Genomic DNA, 16,038 nt, shown 5'->3' on the forward strand with positions numbered 1-16,038 from the left:
AATAATGTAATAAAATGTCTTATTGTGGTTGTTCTTTACATTGAAGATTTAAAATACTAATGAAAACCTGTACTTTTTATTTATTTATTTGTGCAAACCACTGCATGAGTTGCTGCACTGCGTTGATCAGAGTAATCATAATCATTTATGATGAACTGTGCATAAGAACTCTCAGTATGATACAGTGCCCTGCACTACAACCACATTCATAAACACTGTTTTATTTAAGGTGCTGTCCCTCGTTGGCTCCAAATTACACTTTTTGAAACTAAAAATATAAGAACACCACCTAGCATACCAGTAGCTACCAATAGTGGTTTAAAAGAAGGGACTTGAACAAACAAATGGCTAAAAAAAATTGTCATGTGGGCCAAATAAGATGACTGGCGTTCATGGCCGCCACTCACCACTGCCTGGTATATACGTACATATCCAGACCGTACGCACATGGACAAGAGTGGTCTCCGAGAAGCGACTGACAATTGACAAATCGACTGACAAATCACTATTATTAGATGACAACGATCAACTAATGTGCACGTGAAAAATAGCCCCCTCCCGCCCATGCAGTACCTAACCAAGACAGACAGCACCTTTGATCCCTTCCTGACTTTTTCAATGAAATTTGAGCACTTTTATCTTTGTAAAGGAACCTAATAAAGTGTCCATTGATTGTGCATTGCTCTCTCTCTGTCAGGTGATTTCATGTCCACGGTTGTTTCCAATTGTGGTGATGAAAGTCTTATCCTGGCTGACTTGCAGACAAGAAACAAGAATGTTTATAGCATGATCAAATATAAATCCTGGAAGAGTGTGCTCCAGTTTTGTCATGTTGTTCCGTGATGTGCATGCTGCTGTTGTCCAGCCGTAGCATGGCAGAGACTGGTGTCATACCGTGTAGCAGCATGGCCAAAGAATGAGGGAGATCCAGGGAAACATAGGAAGCAGACAATGTGTGCTGGGCAAATGTGTGGACTGGTTTAACCTTCTAACTGCTGGAACTGTATTGAGAGAGAAAAACAAATGACCTGCATCTTGGCGAGCAGTTCTTCAGCTTGCGCTCCTTACCTTGACGGCTGTATCTATCTTCACAGGGTGACGGAATACATCAGATCAGAGAGGCGCTGAAGATCTTAGCTGAGAGGGTTTTAATCCTCGAGACTATGATCGGTATTCATGGTGAGTAGGAGGCCTGAGGCAGGGTCAGTTTAAGGCAGGGGTGAAGCTAGGGGGCTCAAACTGCACCTTCACCTACTGGGACAGGGAGTGGGAACAGTCACGAGCAGCCCCCCAGGACTCAGGCTGGTGTTTCTACACACCCCCCTCACACAGTGCCCCCCTGTCACTGCTCTCTGATAGGACTTTAGCTTGCAGATGTTCCGCGACTTGCAGGCTGACCTTGAGCTTCTGGCTCGTAGGGTGACGCTGCTGGAGGCTATCATCTGGCCAGGTAACGCTGAAACATCCTCACCCACAGCCCTGCTGGCCCTCAGATTGACACTTTCTTAAAGAAAAAAAGCCAATCTAGAAATCCTAACAAAGGTTGGAAGCATGACATTTGATGATGGAGTCTTACTGAGCTGCTGAATGTTGATTTAGTCACCGTTGTATAGGTATTTTGTGGGGATGTGTTAATCATTTCTGGGGGACGTTTCCGATCAAGCAAAATATTGCTTCTATTGATGAAAAAAAATGCTTTGTCTGGACAGTGGTGCTGCACCAGTGTAGTCCGGTACTTTATTAGGAAGAAAATAAAACAACCACACTGTCATTCGTCACATCAGTCAGAAAATGGTGCTGTAGAATCAGTTGGGGCACGCCTCTGTGTGGAGTTTGCATGTTCTCTGTGGGATTCTTCCCGCATCCCAGAAACATGCATGTTAGGCTAACTGGAGACTCTAAATGGTCCATAGGTGTAAATATGCGTGTGAATGGTTGTTTGTTTCTATGTGCCCTGTCATTGATTGGTGACCAGTCCAGGGTGTACCCTGCTTCTCGCTTGAAGTCAGCCGGAGCCTATCTCCAGCTCACCCGTGACCCTAATAGAACAAGCGATATCGGAAAATGAATGAAAAAATAACAAAAGTTTTATCTCATGATAAGATCTGAAGTACTGTTATAAACTCATTAAATCTTTCGGTGAAGCCTGTGACCGGTGTTCTGCTACTACTAAACATAACTAAACTGCTTTGAATCGAATTTATTCTGGTGGGATTTCCTAGAACATTGATGAAATCATCCAGTGAATAGCATGCATCTCCAAATGTTTTTTCCCACACAATATATTGAACGATGGAACACACAAAATACCACCACCACATAGAATAATGTATTGTTATTATTATTAGTACTAGTAGTACAGTGGTACCTCGGTTAACGTCTGCCCCGGTTAGAGCATTTTTCAGTTAACAAACAAAAATGTTTGCTAAAATTTTTCCTTGGTTTGCATCCGCCTGCTTGTTTAGTATGTATTGTTTAGTATACAGTATACAGTCCGGTTTGTTTATGCCGCTATCTTGAATCACGCGCACGAGACGAAATCTTGTGATACTTGCATGTGACCGTGCAATGCATTGTGGGCCGCGGGCACCATTTTAGGACGTTTGTATCACAGTTGTACGGAGACACACGACGTAACAAACACATGGGCAACACAGAAGAGAAAAGCGATGGACCGTACCGAAACAAGTGTGCAAGACCCAAGAATTTTACGGCTTAAAGAGAAGGCCGTCGTCATTTCAGAGGTATGTAAATGTGACGGGGAGGCTCAGTCATCGGCTGCGTGCACACACACACAAACATACAGTACAAAAGTAATGTTAAATGTTGTCCATTCATTTGTCTTATGTTTGCCTCATTTTCTGCATGTAAAACTCTAATATTTTCTATGAAATGTGTTTTGTGTTAACATTTTTGGGTGTCTGGAACGGATTCATTGGATTTACATTATTCTCTATGGGAGAATTTGCTTTGGTTCGAGTCCGTTTTAGTTAGAGTCTGACCTTCTGGAATGGATTAATGACATGAACCAAGGTACCACTTTAGTAGTAGTAGTCATCAAAGTTATTTGTTTTATGAATTTTAAAAATAATACATAAATTACATGTGTGACAGTGAAAGTGGTGACTGTATCTTTGTACACGTGCTTGATGAGTTTTTATCCATTAGGAAAATTTTTTTTTGGTTTAAACCAAATTCACAAAATTTGGGGACGTGGACACATGCTTTTCACTGGACAGCAATGATACGAGTAACAGCATTAAGCTTGTATGAGTACTTAAACAAGAGTCTTAGGTTAGTACCGGACGTTATGTTGTAGCCCCACTAGCCAGACATGCACACTTAACAGCAAGGATATGTGATAGAGCTGCTCACGTACTTACATGTACAACAGCACTGTAGGTGTTCAATCCATCAGTTCCTGCTTGTGATAGTTAAAAACCTTGTGAGATTAAGACAACAGTGTGCACGTGGCATGCACAGTGCTGGGCAGGGAGGCCCTGTTCCAACTGCTGTCTTTCTTCAACAGAACCTGATCTAGGCTCTGGGGATGGACCATTTGGCACAGCCTCCCCTAGTTTCTACAGAGATAAGCGAGCAGGTGCGCTTCCATATCGACTTGCTTCTCCTCTGTCTTCCGACACCAAGGTTCGAGGGGAGTAGCCCTCCGATCACCCTGAGGACCGCAGGCTGGGTTGGCTCCCCTCTCTTTAGCTCACATCAGCACTCAACACTTATTTGATCACCCTGGTGGGGGGGGGCTTTACTATCAGATTTCGGTTGGGGGACACCTCAGGGAAACTCCAGTGATACTCCACCATCTGGAATGTGAGAAGTAGTTTGACTTCCCCATCGCCATATCCACTCCCATTATGCACCCACCAGCTACTACCTGGGCCTCATGGTCATGTTTGTCAAAAGGAAGGTCTGAACCATCTGTGGTGCTCCTCAGGCCTCACGTCTGGGCAATAAGGGTCATTTAGAGTAATCAATTTGTTGACATGAGAGACTTCAGTTTGTATTATTTTTCAGTGTAACCACAATGCCACCAGATGTCATTATTTAAGTATATTTAGCATGTACATTGTGCAACTACACGAACAAACCTCCAGTGTTAATTTTGTCGTACTTCTCTTATACGGTTAAACTCAGTGTTACGTAGTGCACTAAAAAGATTAAGTCATCGCTACTTAAACTGAGACATGTGTTGCTACAAGTGATTTATGATTCTGATGTGTTTTCCCAATGAACATGCACACTGAAAAAGTGATTTAAAATACAACATTTACATTTGTTACACATCGACTGAATCCTTGAAATCCTTGGTTTTTTTTCATTCTGGGGAAAAAAAAACAAACTTTGAACACATACTCAGAGGAAATAGCAAAACTGGAACCAGTGTTATGTCGGTACTGTCATGATGAAAAGACAACTTGTTCCTTTTTTCATTTTATATCAAACTTATTGTGAAAGTATTTAAAATTGTCAGTGGTAGTTTATTTTGTATGCTGTCGTGTAATCATTTCATATTTTGATTTTTTTTTTTTCATTTCTTGAAAATGTGTTCGTTTCAAGATAATCCTGTCTCAATGATCGCTGTAATAAAATGATGTCCACTGTTTTTTTTTTTTAAACATGTCAATTCATTTTGGATCACTACATAAATAATCACACATCAATACATGCAATAATAAACATTCACTCTGAAATAGAGAGGAATAGTAAGTGATTAAGTGACTGATCATAAAGAATTCTGTAGATCGTGTGGAACTGGTGATTGAAATTAATCATCCATTTGAGGCAAAATGGAGTGCACTACTATGCTACAACCAGCAGAGGCGCTGTTGATCTGAACTAGTTAATTGTCTAAAGAAAAAACACATTAGCTATGGTAAGTTGAGCTACATACACACTATGGAAACTCCTTTGGGCAGGGCAACATTATTCTGCTCAATATGACACTCACAATGAAGCAGGAGGTCAGAATACAATATGTATGGATTTTACCCATTGTTGATAGAAGAAATTAAATCAAACGCCCACCCATCCTCAGGAATAATGTTAAGTGCTTTCTGATTGCACAGTTGTGAAAAAAACTAGCCAACCCAGAAAAAAATAATCTTGAAGCTCAGCAAAAATCCAAGCATGCACCTATAGTTTGTCGTACAAAGCAAACACCGTTTCCGACTCCGTTTCGGATGATGTCACCATAAGTCACCTAAGGGCTTTTTGGTGCCACCGCCTTCTTTCCCTTGGCTACCACCACAGCCTGCTCGCCAACTCTACCATCTATGAGCAAGGAGATGGCACCATCCAGCTGTTTTGATGCTGCAAGCGCCACTACAGCTTTTTCTGTGGGGAAGCCCATCTTCTCCAGCTGTTGTAGTCTAGGGGAAATGTGCTCATAATCAATCATTACTCCTTAAATCAGCATTGTGTACAAAAGATGTGGGAATTTCTGTTGCTACTAACCTCAGAGCAGAAACAGAGGATTTTGTCACTTCTACTTTTGGATTGACTTCCTCTGGGGCATCCTGTAAGGAGGCAAGTATTCCAGCCCTCAGCATCTGTTCCTCCACTACCTCTGCGTCAGATAGGGCAACTGACTCTTGCCTCCAGGCAGGCAGGTGCTCCTCCCCCTGGCAGTGGTTCAAAATGAAGGGGTCCCTCATTGATGATGGTTTTGTCTGATCTTCATGAACAACTGCAGAACATGATCTCGACCTGTAAGAATTAATGCAACGTAAAATAACAAGGATGAAAATGTGTATGGCTATTCAATGGATGGATAGCTCATACATCTGTGATGTTCTGTAGGTTGGCAATGTGGGCCTGGATGAAGTGGGAATATATGCTGAAAGGGGAATGAAGCTCAGGAACTCCATCTCCTGGAGCATCCCAATGAAGGTCTGACTGTCTGAAAGGTTGATTCAGTACAACAAGAAGAAGAGGCAAGTATATACAGAAAAGGGGTTTCATGTCATCTCTGCACCAGTTGCAATTGGCAAACAATCTTTTAACTTTCTGGAATTCATTCGATAGGACTGGTTCGCACTTGAACTATATTTCCTCCACTGCTAATAAATAATGGAGAGACTACACATGGCAGTACTTCATTACACTATGGCAGTGATACAGTATTAAGAAAGGATACAATTATGACCAATGCATATTGCACAGAAGTTAAGCAGAGCAGGTGTCCCGGGGAGTATGAGCAGACAGAGCAGCAGAAGCAACCAGGGCAGAACCCAAACAGGCAACCACCTCTGCAGTCGCCTCTTTGTCATGTGATGACACTGAGCGGCAAACAATGCCAACTGGATGGCAGCATAGCCACAGACCAGACTGGCCTCAAAACCAAAGACGAAGAGGACCAATGTGTAAACAAGAGGTAATATGGTCATTGTCAAGGTGGAGAGGGTAAGGAAGGCGACTGTTCCCCAGCGACGCTCCTGACATGGTCCAAACAACAGCAGGAGAGATACACTGACCGCCAGAGAAGGCAAATCATCATGACTGACAGCATACAAGAACACATCTAGTAGACAAAAATGGGGTGGAGAAAATAAAGCGATTTCTATGCATAATGTCAATAAAACATTTGAACTATGCATTAAATGAAAGGATACCTCTGAAACGTGGGAATTCTCCTCCTGGTCCTAAACTGAGACTTGCTTGGATACCTCCAACATATACCAACATCATAAGCCCTACTAGCAGGGTTGTTCCTAGAAAAAACCCTGGACGATCTGATTTGAACCATGATAATACACGATAGCGCATGACCCAATATCAGCGTTATGTTCGTTACTTACTTGTCATTATTATTATTATTATCATTTGCGTTACGCTAGTAAACTAGGATGGCGTTAAATGACCATAGTCATTTCTCGCGGTTGTTTCCCACCTACTATATGTTATTGGCAGGGGAAATACCACTTTAATCTTGCTGAGTCTCGGCAAGTTGATCTGCTTCCAAATAGAGATGACCTAAAACTGTGATAATTTAGTAGGAACACCTTAAATGTGTCATTTGTGGAGCTTCGTGTATCGCTTTGACGTTTACTTCCGCATGACGTCAGAGCAATAATCTTCACTCGCAGTTGACACAGGGTGTGCTACTGCCACCCATTGGACATACTAAGACTGTCGTCGCTGCTTTAGGCTGTTTTACTCATTGGCTGTGACAAAATCTGCCTTGACATTATTCATGTATTATGTTTTCTCTGGTTATACTAAGTTTGATTCTTGTTTATTTACACTATTGTAGTGACCCTAAGTGCTGTTATGTGTTGTGTTCGTGTATGTGTTTCCGTGAAATATTTGTTCCGGGACTGGGGGTGGGGGTGAAGAGAGTAACGGACAGGAAGTGACGTGTAGAGAAGCCCCATGTTAACAGTTCTTAAGGGTTAACTCGGCGTGGGTTATGGTCGTTACAGAACCCATGTTAGGAACTGCTGTGGTGATTGCGTTACTACAATAAAAAGGCTGTTGTTTCGCCTGTCCAGTCTGGTGTTTGTGCCGCGAACGGAGTTTTGTATGCACTGATTGAGTTCATTCACGTTACTGCTTTTACTGTATTTGGCTGTTTTGTGATTTTGATTTATATCAGTTTCTCAAGGAATCAAATAGTTGTCAAAAGGTTGACAGTCCCTACAGTTTAAACCCGTGTCAATTGTAGTATATTTGCAAAATGTACACATTGTTGCTATATATTGTTGTATATATATTGTAACTACTGCAAATTTATGATCTGCAAGTTTAATAAAGAGAGAATATGACGTGTCTATTTTATTTTAGGAATAGGCTCAGTTGAGGATCGACAAACAAAACCATGCTTTCACCCAGATACACATAAAAAGAATACGCATACTGTGTCGTCACATAAACTAAAGCGTTTCAAAAGACACTTCTGTTGTGGTTACGTTGCCGGTGCAAACGAAAACTCGCGTTGTTTTAAAGCATGAGTCTGTTGTCTCGCGATATTTCCTGGTTGTTGCGCACCCAAAGGCGTCTCTCAGCCAGCCAGCTTTGCCCAGTCGTCTCGTACAAGGCACACAAAATGGCGTCGGCTCCCGGTAAGTGTGACTTTATGTTGCTTTTCTTTATTTTGCTTATCATATATGCGGTGTTACTTAAGTAATTTGGTGTTTTACATGGGCACACAGAGGTTGCGACTCAACATTTTGCATTTGTCGTCGTACTGATTTCGATTTTCAATCTACGCTGTTTGGCGCCTGCCACGAGGCCTAATGCGATTCAAATCTGGCCGTCGTCGTTCCTTCTCTTCGTTTTTTGAGTTTTACCGTCCTATAATTTCCATTATCAATTGCATATTTCATGGAGTGTCGAGTTGCACGCACATATTGACGGATTGATTGTATTTAATGCCAGGCAGTCAACACTGAACTTCCTCTGCCTGCAGTTGAATGGCGCTTAAAAGGCGGGCCCTTATAGCTGGGTCATTAGCAGTGTTGCTAGCACTGCCTCGGTATTCTCTAAAGTTGCTTTGTTTTCCTCTTAACAGATTACAGCTCCTACAGCCAGTCTGGTTCTCAACAAGGGTAAATTCCACTATTTTATTACATTGTATTAGGTTGTTGATGCTTATTCATTGTGAATACGTATGTTTGTAGCCTTGCATACAGATAATAAATTCTGTGTTTTACACAAGATTTTTGCTATGGCAGAGTTAAATGAACCCCATGTCTTAAACCTTTCTTTTATTACAGGTATGCGTCTTATGCTGCCCAGCCCTCACAAGCTTATGGACAATCTGCTCAGGTAAGACGGTTGATTTGATTATATTTCTGCTCTCGGTACCAAACAAGTTACAACTACAGCCATATTGGTTTTTTTATGACCTCCAAGTTTGTTCTCCTGAGTGGTTATGCAATGTATAATACCACTTTATAATTAAACTGCTTGTAATTCAGCAGCAGAGTTACGGCCAGCAGAATTATGGATCCTATGCCCAACCTGCTGCTGCTGCTGCTGATGGCACATACACCCAGACAACTCCAGCTGCTGGTTACACTCAACCACAGCAGCCACAACAATACAGTTCCTCCTATGGTCAGCCAGCCCAAGGTATGTGAGCAGAACAATGTACTTGATACGTTAAGATTTAGATGTGGGATTTTTGAATTGGCTCATTACCATTTAATGTTCCCCATAGCTGGATATCCTGCTGCCCAGTCGACAGCTCATGGTTACACCCAGTCATCCCAGGGTTATGGAGCACAAGCTTATGACGGAACTCCTGCTGCAGCTGCCGCCGCAGCCGCTGTTGCTGCTGCTCCAGCTGCCTCCCAGTCTTACGGGTCTCAACCTGGATATTCTGCTCAGTCTGCATATCCTGCTTATGGTCAACAGCCGGCTCCTACTGCACCACAAAGGTTTGTGCCCATTGACAAATAATTATGTATATCTGAACATCACCAATACAACAACTGCATTATTTTTGTCTCATTAGTTATAATGCCAACAGCCAGCCTTCTACTTACAACCAAAACAGCTACCCTCAGCAGGCAGGCTATGGCCAGCAGCAACCTGGATACCAGGGCCAGCAGTCAAGCTACAGCCAGCAGCAGAGCGGGTACCAGCAGCAGGCCCAGCAACAACAGGCCCCTCCTGCTTACCCACCCCAAGCTGCAGGTTCCTATGGGCAGCCCCCAACCAGCCAGTATGGCCAGCAAGGTGGACCACCCAGCTATCAGTCCAACCATTACAGTAAGCTTTGCTCCTTAATAATGCTGTGCTTGTTACCAGGTATCAAGCGTTGAGTCAGCTTTTTTTTATATTTACCTCCCCTTTAGTAATTAATTTTGTTTGTAGATAATTACAGACAGGATGGTCAGGGTGGGGGTTCTGGTTACTCAGAACCTTCAAGGTACCCCGGTGGAGGAGATGGCAGGGGCCCTGGCCGTGATGGTTTTGAGAGAGGAGGAATGATGCACCGTGGGCGTGGTGGCATGGGTCGAGGCATGGGGTAAGTCTTTTTCTTTAGCACATGACCTGACTTTTGCATTTTGACTCTACAGGTGCTGTGGCCACTTGGGGCAGGGCTGGGGTAAATCTTAAAGTATAGAGATGTAAATAATTGACCTGAAAGCTTATTAGGAAATATAATTACATTAGTTTAATAAACTTGGTAGCTAATGCCGAAAAACATGGACAACTTGTTTGTCTCAGCCCTGCCACTGAATTGTCCAAAGGTAAGTGAACGGTTTTGGTTTTATCAGTAGAATTTGTTGGGTCCTGTGCATAATATAGGATGGAAAAGGTTTATCTCTGCAAAATGCTTTATCATCCAAATCACAGAAGGACTTGTCTAGCTGTGGGTATTTTTGTAATATTTCAGTATCATAAGAATCTTCGTTATTATTATTATTTATTATTATTAATTAAATATTGTAATAGATACCTTGTGGCAGATTTCAACGCACCAAAAGATTGACTAGTCTTTCACTGGTGTACATACGGTACCGATGGTAGAGTGAAATGCCTTTTTGATATGTTGTGCTGAACGTAATTCATATTCTGATATAGAATTGAAACTGTATCCTTTTCAAAATCTTACAGCATGAGGTTGAAGTGAATGGGTTTTCCAAACGGGTCTTGTTAAATACAGTCTCATGCACTAAAATTGACAGAGATTAGGGTGTCATTTAATGACATTCCAACCTTAACCTTTCCCCTTTGCGTAAGTCATTCTTTATTTGATGGTTGGTTGGTTGGTTTTTGCAACAGCAATCCGTGATTACGAGGTCATTCAAGTAATGCTCACAAGACGAGGACAAATGAGGAAAAGTGAACTGCACTTTAGGCAGTCAAATTATTCAAGTTTCAAGAGTTTTATTGTCATATGCACAGTAAAACAGGCAGTTATGCTACGCATTGAAATTCTTATTCTGTTCATTCTCCCTTTTTAAAAAAAAAAAAAAAAAAAAAAAAAAAGCATTATCAACAAAGGCATGTTGAAGAATTTTTTTTCCTCAACTGACTTAGTTTTATTAATAAAATTCCTGGAACCATTGAGTGGTGGTTCAGCAGCCATCTCAATAAATTTCTCCAACTAGTCACAGACATGAAATCCAAATGTAATGCACATTTTTAATGAACTTCAAAGTGCCTAGAGGTTTGATTTTTCACCCATCTTTTTGCGTTTGTGGGGTTTTTTTCTGTAAAGGAATATAAAACGTGCAAATGCACAAAAGTATACAAATGCACATGGTGGGATTCTGATTGTGGAAGCATCTTGTGCTTGGTGATTTGGTACTAGTGATTTTGAAACTTCTTGACGTAGTTAAGCCCCTTAAAGTCTTGGTTTAGAATGGATCATTGCCGTTCGAAAACTAAGATGCTTTTTTTAGAGACAAAAATAGTTTTCTGTTAAGAGATGCTCACAATGAGGTACAATGACAGGGAATTGGCAAAGTTGAAATGATCCGTTTTATAGTAAACTTGGTGTTTCTGTGGTTTCCTAGTGTCATATCTGAAATGGTGACACACACACACTTTGTAAAGGCAGACGAGTGAATTGGACGTGCTTCAAGATGTTTAACTCTGGGGGGGGCGGGGATCCAAATATGATGTACACCTAAATATTTCAGGTCAGCTATATAACAGATGTATACAATTATAGCACTGCACAGGTGTGTTGTGGGGAGGTGGGATCGTCACAATGTCATTTTGAACTGTATAACTGTATTTTGTGGTTTTTGAAATTCAACTGTCTGATCAAATTTCAGCACTTTTTAACATGCTTTGTCACATTTATACCGCACAGGTAACAGAGCCATAAAAAAGCATCTTTTCTCTAGAAAGTATCTGTACTCAATGCAGAGGCGCCAACTTTAAGCAGCAAGAGGGATCTTAAACAGATTTGCGGTCTGCCTTTTTTTCAACAACTGAGGATGGTGGTGGTTCTGAGCATGATGGGTTTTGTTTTTAAATCAACCTCATGGTTCTCTGTAAAATGTGTGTTGTTTTTTTTTTTTTGTTCAAGTCAACAATGTAACATTTTGTTTGCTTTATTGAATGGACTGGTTAATGTGAAATTTCAGATGCATTGCCCTGTTTTCTTTATCGGGATGGTCTGTAACTAGAGCCTAATGTTAAAAGCATTTTGTCATCAGTGCATCTGAAATAATTTTAAATGTTTTTTTTTCCCTCACATTCTTTTAAAGCAGCGGTGTCAAACTCATTTTCAGTTAGGGCCACATCGACATAATGGCTGTCCTCAAAGGGCCAGATGTAACTTATAAATAAAACCTCCTTAATGTTAAATAACTCTAAATTTATTACTCATTCAAGTGACAAACACAGTTGCATAGAAAAAAAAAATCTTTACTTGTTGCTCTGTTACAACATAAATTTTTTGAATTTGTCAGCTTATGAAACCCACACTACTCCATCAATCAAGGATCAACCTATCTAAGTGAATTAAGAAAAATAACATAAAACACAAGTTATGACATTAACTTGGTTCAAAACGTTTTTGTCAAAGTTAAAATGGGCTTAATTACTGTAAAATCAACAATTGTGAGCTGCTAACATGTATGACAGATGTAGCATTTTACAAAAAAAGGCTGCACAGTCTTGCATCCAACTGATGGTTTGACTACAATAATTTGTCTACATGCAAACATAAAACCTGCAAATACTAAATAATTGCAACAGCAGCTACACAAATATGTAATCAACTAAAAATTACAAAATAAAAGTTGACTCAGTTTACAACTATATTGGTCAAGTTTTTAGGTTAGTAACTAACATAAAAACTGGTATTTTTTTAGAAGTCTGTAATTGGTCGGGACACACCTGCTCACAGACCTTCAGCATGCACTGCTTCAAAAAAAACGCTCCTTCTGAAAAACACTTGGAAGCGTGGGCAATTTCTTCAGCCACAATAAAGCAAGCTTCCACTGCCGCATTGTTTTTGGCTGTGGATTTTGTGACCACACTCTGCTGCAACCGCAGTTTGCCTTTTAATTCTTGGGCAATTTGATGCTTTTCTTGAAGGCTGGCTTTGGCGTACTTAGCTCCGTGTTTAGTGTCAAAATGCTGACGCAGATTGTACTCTAACAACCGACGCCGCTTCATAACACAAGACATACCGGTCTTTCTCCTTGAAGCACAAACAAGTACCTGCCTTCCCATCTTTCTTGAAACGGTCTTCCATCCGCATCAACTTTTCTACATTTTGGGATCATTATTTGTCAATTCAACTCATTGGCATTGATGTGGAGGCACTGCCGTTCAGTGGCGGTGAGCCGTCACTTTGTATTGTAGTCGACGGGCATTGTGGGAAATGTAGTTTTTGATTAAAGCACGCTTTTGACCTATTTAATTGCTCTCGCGGGCCACATAAAATGACGTGGCGGGCCACATTTGGCCCGCGTGCCTTGAGTTTGACACCTGTGTTTTAAAGCATCTACACAACTGTTGTTACTACTGAAGCTGTACTGAGCTAGCAAATACGTTACTGGTAGTTAATACATTATCCCCGCAATTACTCTGTATAACAATCTTGGGGGATTTTACTTGCTGTTAGGCTCGATAGAATGTTTTTTGACTCCCTCAATCAAGCCACTTTGCTCGAGCCATGGAAGTGGCCGTAAAAGGGAAAAGGCCTTCATATCTCCATTTATTCCCCCATAGCAGCGCTGGAGACAGAGGTGGCTTCAGTAAGCCTGGTGGTAAGTTTACGAGAATTACACTGGTTAGTCCTTTCACGCCTTAAAGCTTCCAAGTTTGCTTCCAGTATTCATTTTAATATTGTGGTATGAAACACCGATTGTTGAGCACACCTGAATTTAAGGACAGTTTGTCCAGTGCCCGAGATCATTTCACTGAGGTTCTTGGTATAAATTCAATTGCCGCTTATGGTTTGATGACCTGTTTTCCAAAGCATTAATGACAAATTGCCACTCGTGACTGGGTTGACATTTTTTAAAAAAGTATTTATCTGGGTTTTTTGAGTTATGTATTGGTCTAAGGCTTTACAAATGAAACAAAATTATTGCTCTTGGGGTTAGAGGTATTTTACTTACAAAATTTCTTTTTTGGAATTGTGTGTACCCTACAATGGTTAAAATGGGGCACAATGTGTAAGGAAGTCTGGACTGTTTTGTAGAACTCTTCAGGTGTTGTACACTATACTTGATATGCACATGCTGATTCCCCTCTCCCCCATTTCTTTCTGCCACCTTCCCATTCATTGGAATACAGGACACATGGGCAGTGACGAGCGTGAGATGGGTGAGTAGGCCTTATTTTAATGGGCACAACTCTGAACACTGTCATAGTCAATTATTTTTGTTAATGCTTTTGTTGACCTTTTTCTTAGGACGCCCTGAAGAGCAAGATGATGCAGAGAACTGTGCTATCTACATCACCGGCTTGACTGAGAAGGCTAACATTGAAGAGATGGCTGAATTCTTTAAACATGTTGGCCCAATTAGAGTGAGAAAACTGGCTTAACTGTTAAAGACTGAGTGGGGGGGGAGAAAAAAAAAGGTCAGATGTTAATGGTTGAATTTCTCCTCAGTTCAATCGCAGGCTTGGCCAGCCTGCCATAAACATCTACACAGACAAGGATTCAGGGAAGCCCAAGGGAGATGCCACCCTCTCCTATGAGGAGCCAATCTGCGCCAAAGCTGCTGTGGAACACTTTGATGGTAGAGGCAGCTGTTTTCTTTTCTATGATGTGTCCAGTGAGAAAGGAAAATGCTTATTTCATATTTGTGAAAATATAGGGAAGGAATTCCAGGGTCGCAGGCTCAAGGTGTCAATGGCACGGCGTAAGCCCCAGATTGGAGGGATGAGAGGAGGCATGCCCATGCGTGATGGCATGATGGGCCGTGGAGGTAAGTCTTATGTCGGCCATTCGTCGTCATGTCATTTGTTTGTTAGAATATCTTTGTAATGGTGTGAAACACCCTATTAGGTATGGGCCGCGGAGGAGAGCGTGGTGGATTCATGCCTCGAGGTGGCCCTCGTGGTATGGGCAGAGGTGGGCCCACAGGAGGCAACATGCAGCAGCGAGCTGGAGACTGGGAATGTCCCAATCCGTAAGAATTACGTTTTTAACTTCCGTCTCGTGTGATAAGCACTTGTTTAAATAGTTTTGGGGTTTTCTTCCAGGGGTTGCGGCAACCAAAACTTTGCCTGGAGGATGGAGTGCAACCAGTGCAAAGCTCCTAAACCTGAGGGGATGGGCGGTGGTCCTCCATTTCCTCCTGGAGGTGAAAGAGGCAGAGGAGGAATGGGAATGCGTGGGGGTAGGGGCATGGACCGTGGTGGACCTGCAGGAGGCCCAGGTGGCCCCGGGGGATTCCGTGGAGGCTGGGGAGGCGATCGTGGTGGATTCAGAGGTCGTGGTGGCATGGACAGAGGTGGTTTCCGTGGTGCTGGCCGTGGAGGACCACCCATGGGTGGCAGAGGACGGGGAATGGGCCCACCGGGTGGCAAAATGGATATGAGGTATGTCAAAAGCATAAAGAGGTGAATCTGCAACTTGACCTTTTCATTAATTTGCCATCAATTCCTGACATCTGTCTTTGGTGGGATTTTTAGGGATCATCGCCAGGAGCGCAGGGAGAGACCCTATTGAAGTTCTTGATCGCTCATTGCCATACTGTATGGAATTTTAAGATGACAATTAATTTATGATTCCATATGTGATGGTTATCTTAACTACTCAACAGTTTCAACTTCCTTTTTTATTTTACCTGTTCTAGTTTGTTTATATGACACCTTGTAATGTGCATGTTTTTTTTAAATACAGCTTAGTTTTGTCATTGTATCATTAATGCAATATTTGTTGTTGCCTGCCCTTTTCCTTCAAATATTGTAGAGGGGAATAAAGTTTTACTGATATGTGTACTTGTATTCAAAGACATCAAGACTACAAGTCACCAGGATAGTCTCACCAATAGTCTTATCTGCTGTGATTTAGGATACTTTTGTCTTCCTTTTTTTTATAGAAAAACATGAATCTAGTAAACCCATGATAGACACATTTACAGTTGG

At 41.7% G+C, this 16,038-nt stretch overlaps 3 protein-coding genes across 15 annotated transcripts in view; 2 read left to right on the forward strand and 1 right to left on the reverse strand.

Moving 5' to 3' along the window:
- emid1 (EMI domain containing 1) overlaps window positions 1-6,821 on the forward strand; it is a 74,819-nt gene extending 67,998 nt beyond the window's left edge. For 2 of the 10 annotated variants that reach the window (XM_054772545.1, XM_054772542.1), the window contains exon 15: window positions 1,095-1,511. In XM_054772545.1, the coding sequence (XP_054628520.1) occupies window positions 1,095-1,128 (34 nt within the window). In that variant the 3' untranslated portion in view covers window positions 1,129-1,511. Of the gene's footprint in view, window positions 1-1,094 lie in introns of all 10 variants that reach the window. The other 8 variants (XR_008569953.1, XR_008569952.1, XM_054772544.1 and 5 more) reach the window with 8 other exon arrangements.
- On the reverse strand, window positions 3,958-7,071 carry rhbdd3 (rhomboid domain containing 3). The gene is made up of 5 exons (XM_054772548.1): window positions 6,630-7,071; window positions 6,155-6,538; window positions 5,800-5,917; window positions 5,473-5,724; window positions 3,958-5,387 (listed from the first exon to the last, which is right to left on the reverse strand). The coding sequence occupies exons 1-5, from the start codon at window positions 6,781-6,783 to the stop codon at window positions 5,219-5,221; spliced, it is 1,077 nt and encodes a 358-aa protein (XP_054628523.1). The 5' UTR covers window positions 6,784-7,071; the 3' UTR covers window positions 3,958-5,218.
- Window positions 7,072-7,999: 928 nt separating this feature from the next.
- On the forward strand, window positions 8,000-15,891 carry ewsr1b (EWS RNA-binding protein 1b). Of its 4 annotated transcripts, none has more exons than XM_054773471.1 (15): window positions 8,000-8,078; window positions 8,528-8,564; window positions 8,733-8,784; window positions 8,937-9,090; window positions 9,179-9,398; window positions 9,476-9,732; window positions 9,838-9,991; window positions 13,666-13,703; window positions 14,236-14,265; window positions 14,354-14,469; window positions 14,555-14,684; window positions 14,763-14,873; window positions 14,954-15,077; window positions 15,151-15,489; window positions 15,583-15,891. In XM_054773471.1, the coding sequence occupies exons 1-15, from the start codon at window positions 8,063-8,065 to the stop codon at window positions 15,617-15,619; spliced, it is 1,815 nt and encodes a 604-aa protein (XP_054629446.1). In that variant the 5' UTR covers window positions 8,000-8,062; the 3' UTR covers window positions 15,620-15,891. The 4 variants fall into 4 exon arrangements, with proteins under 4 accessions (XP_054629446.1, XP_054629447.1, XP_054629449.1 ...); XM_054773472.1 differs by having other exon boundaries at window positions 13,669-13,703; XM_054773474.1 differs by having other exon boundaries at window positions 9,518-9,732.
- The last annotated feature ends 147 nt before the right edge of the window (window positions 15,892-16,038 follow it).

Source organism: Dunckerocampus dactyliophorus, chromosome 4, assembly GCF_027744805.1.
Source record: "Dunckerocampus dactyliophorus isolate RoL2022-P2 chromosome 4, RoL_Ddac_1.1, whole genome shotgun sequence".
Lineage (NCBI taxonomy): Eukaryota > Metazoa > Chordata > Actinopteri > Syngnathiformes > Syngnathidae > Dunckerocampus > Dunckerocampus dactyliophorus.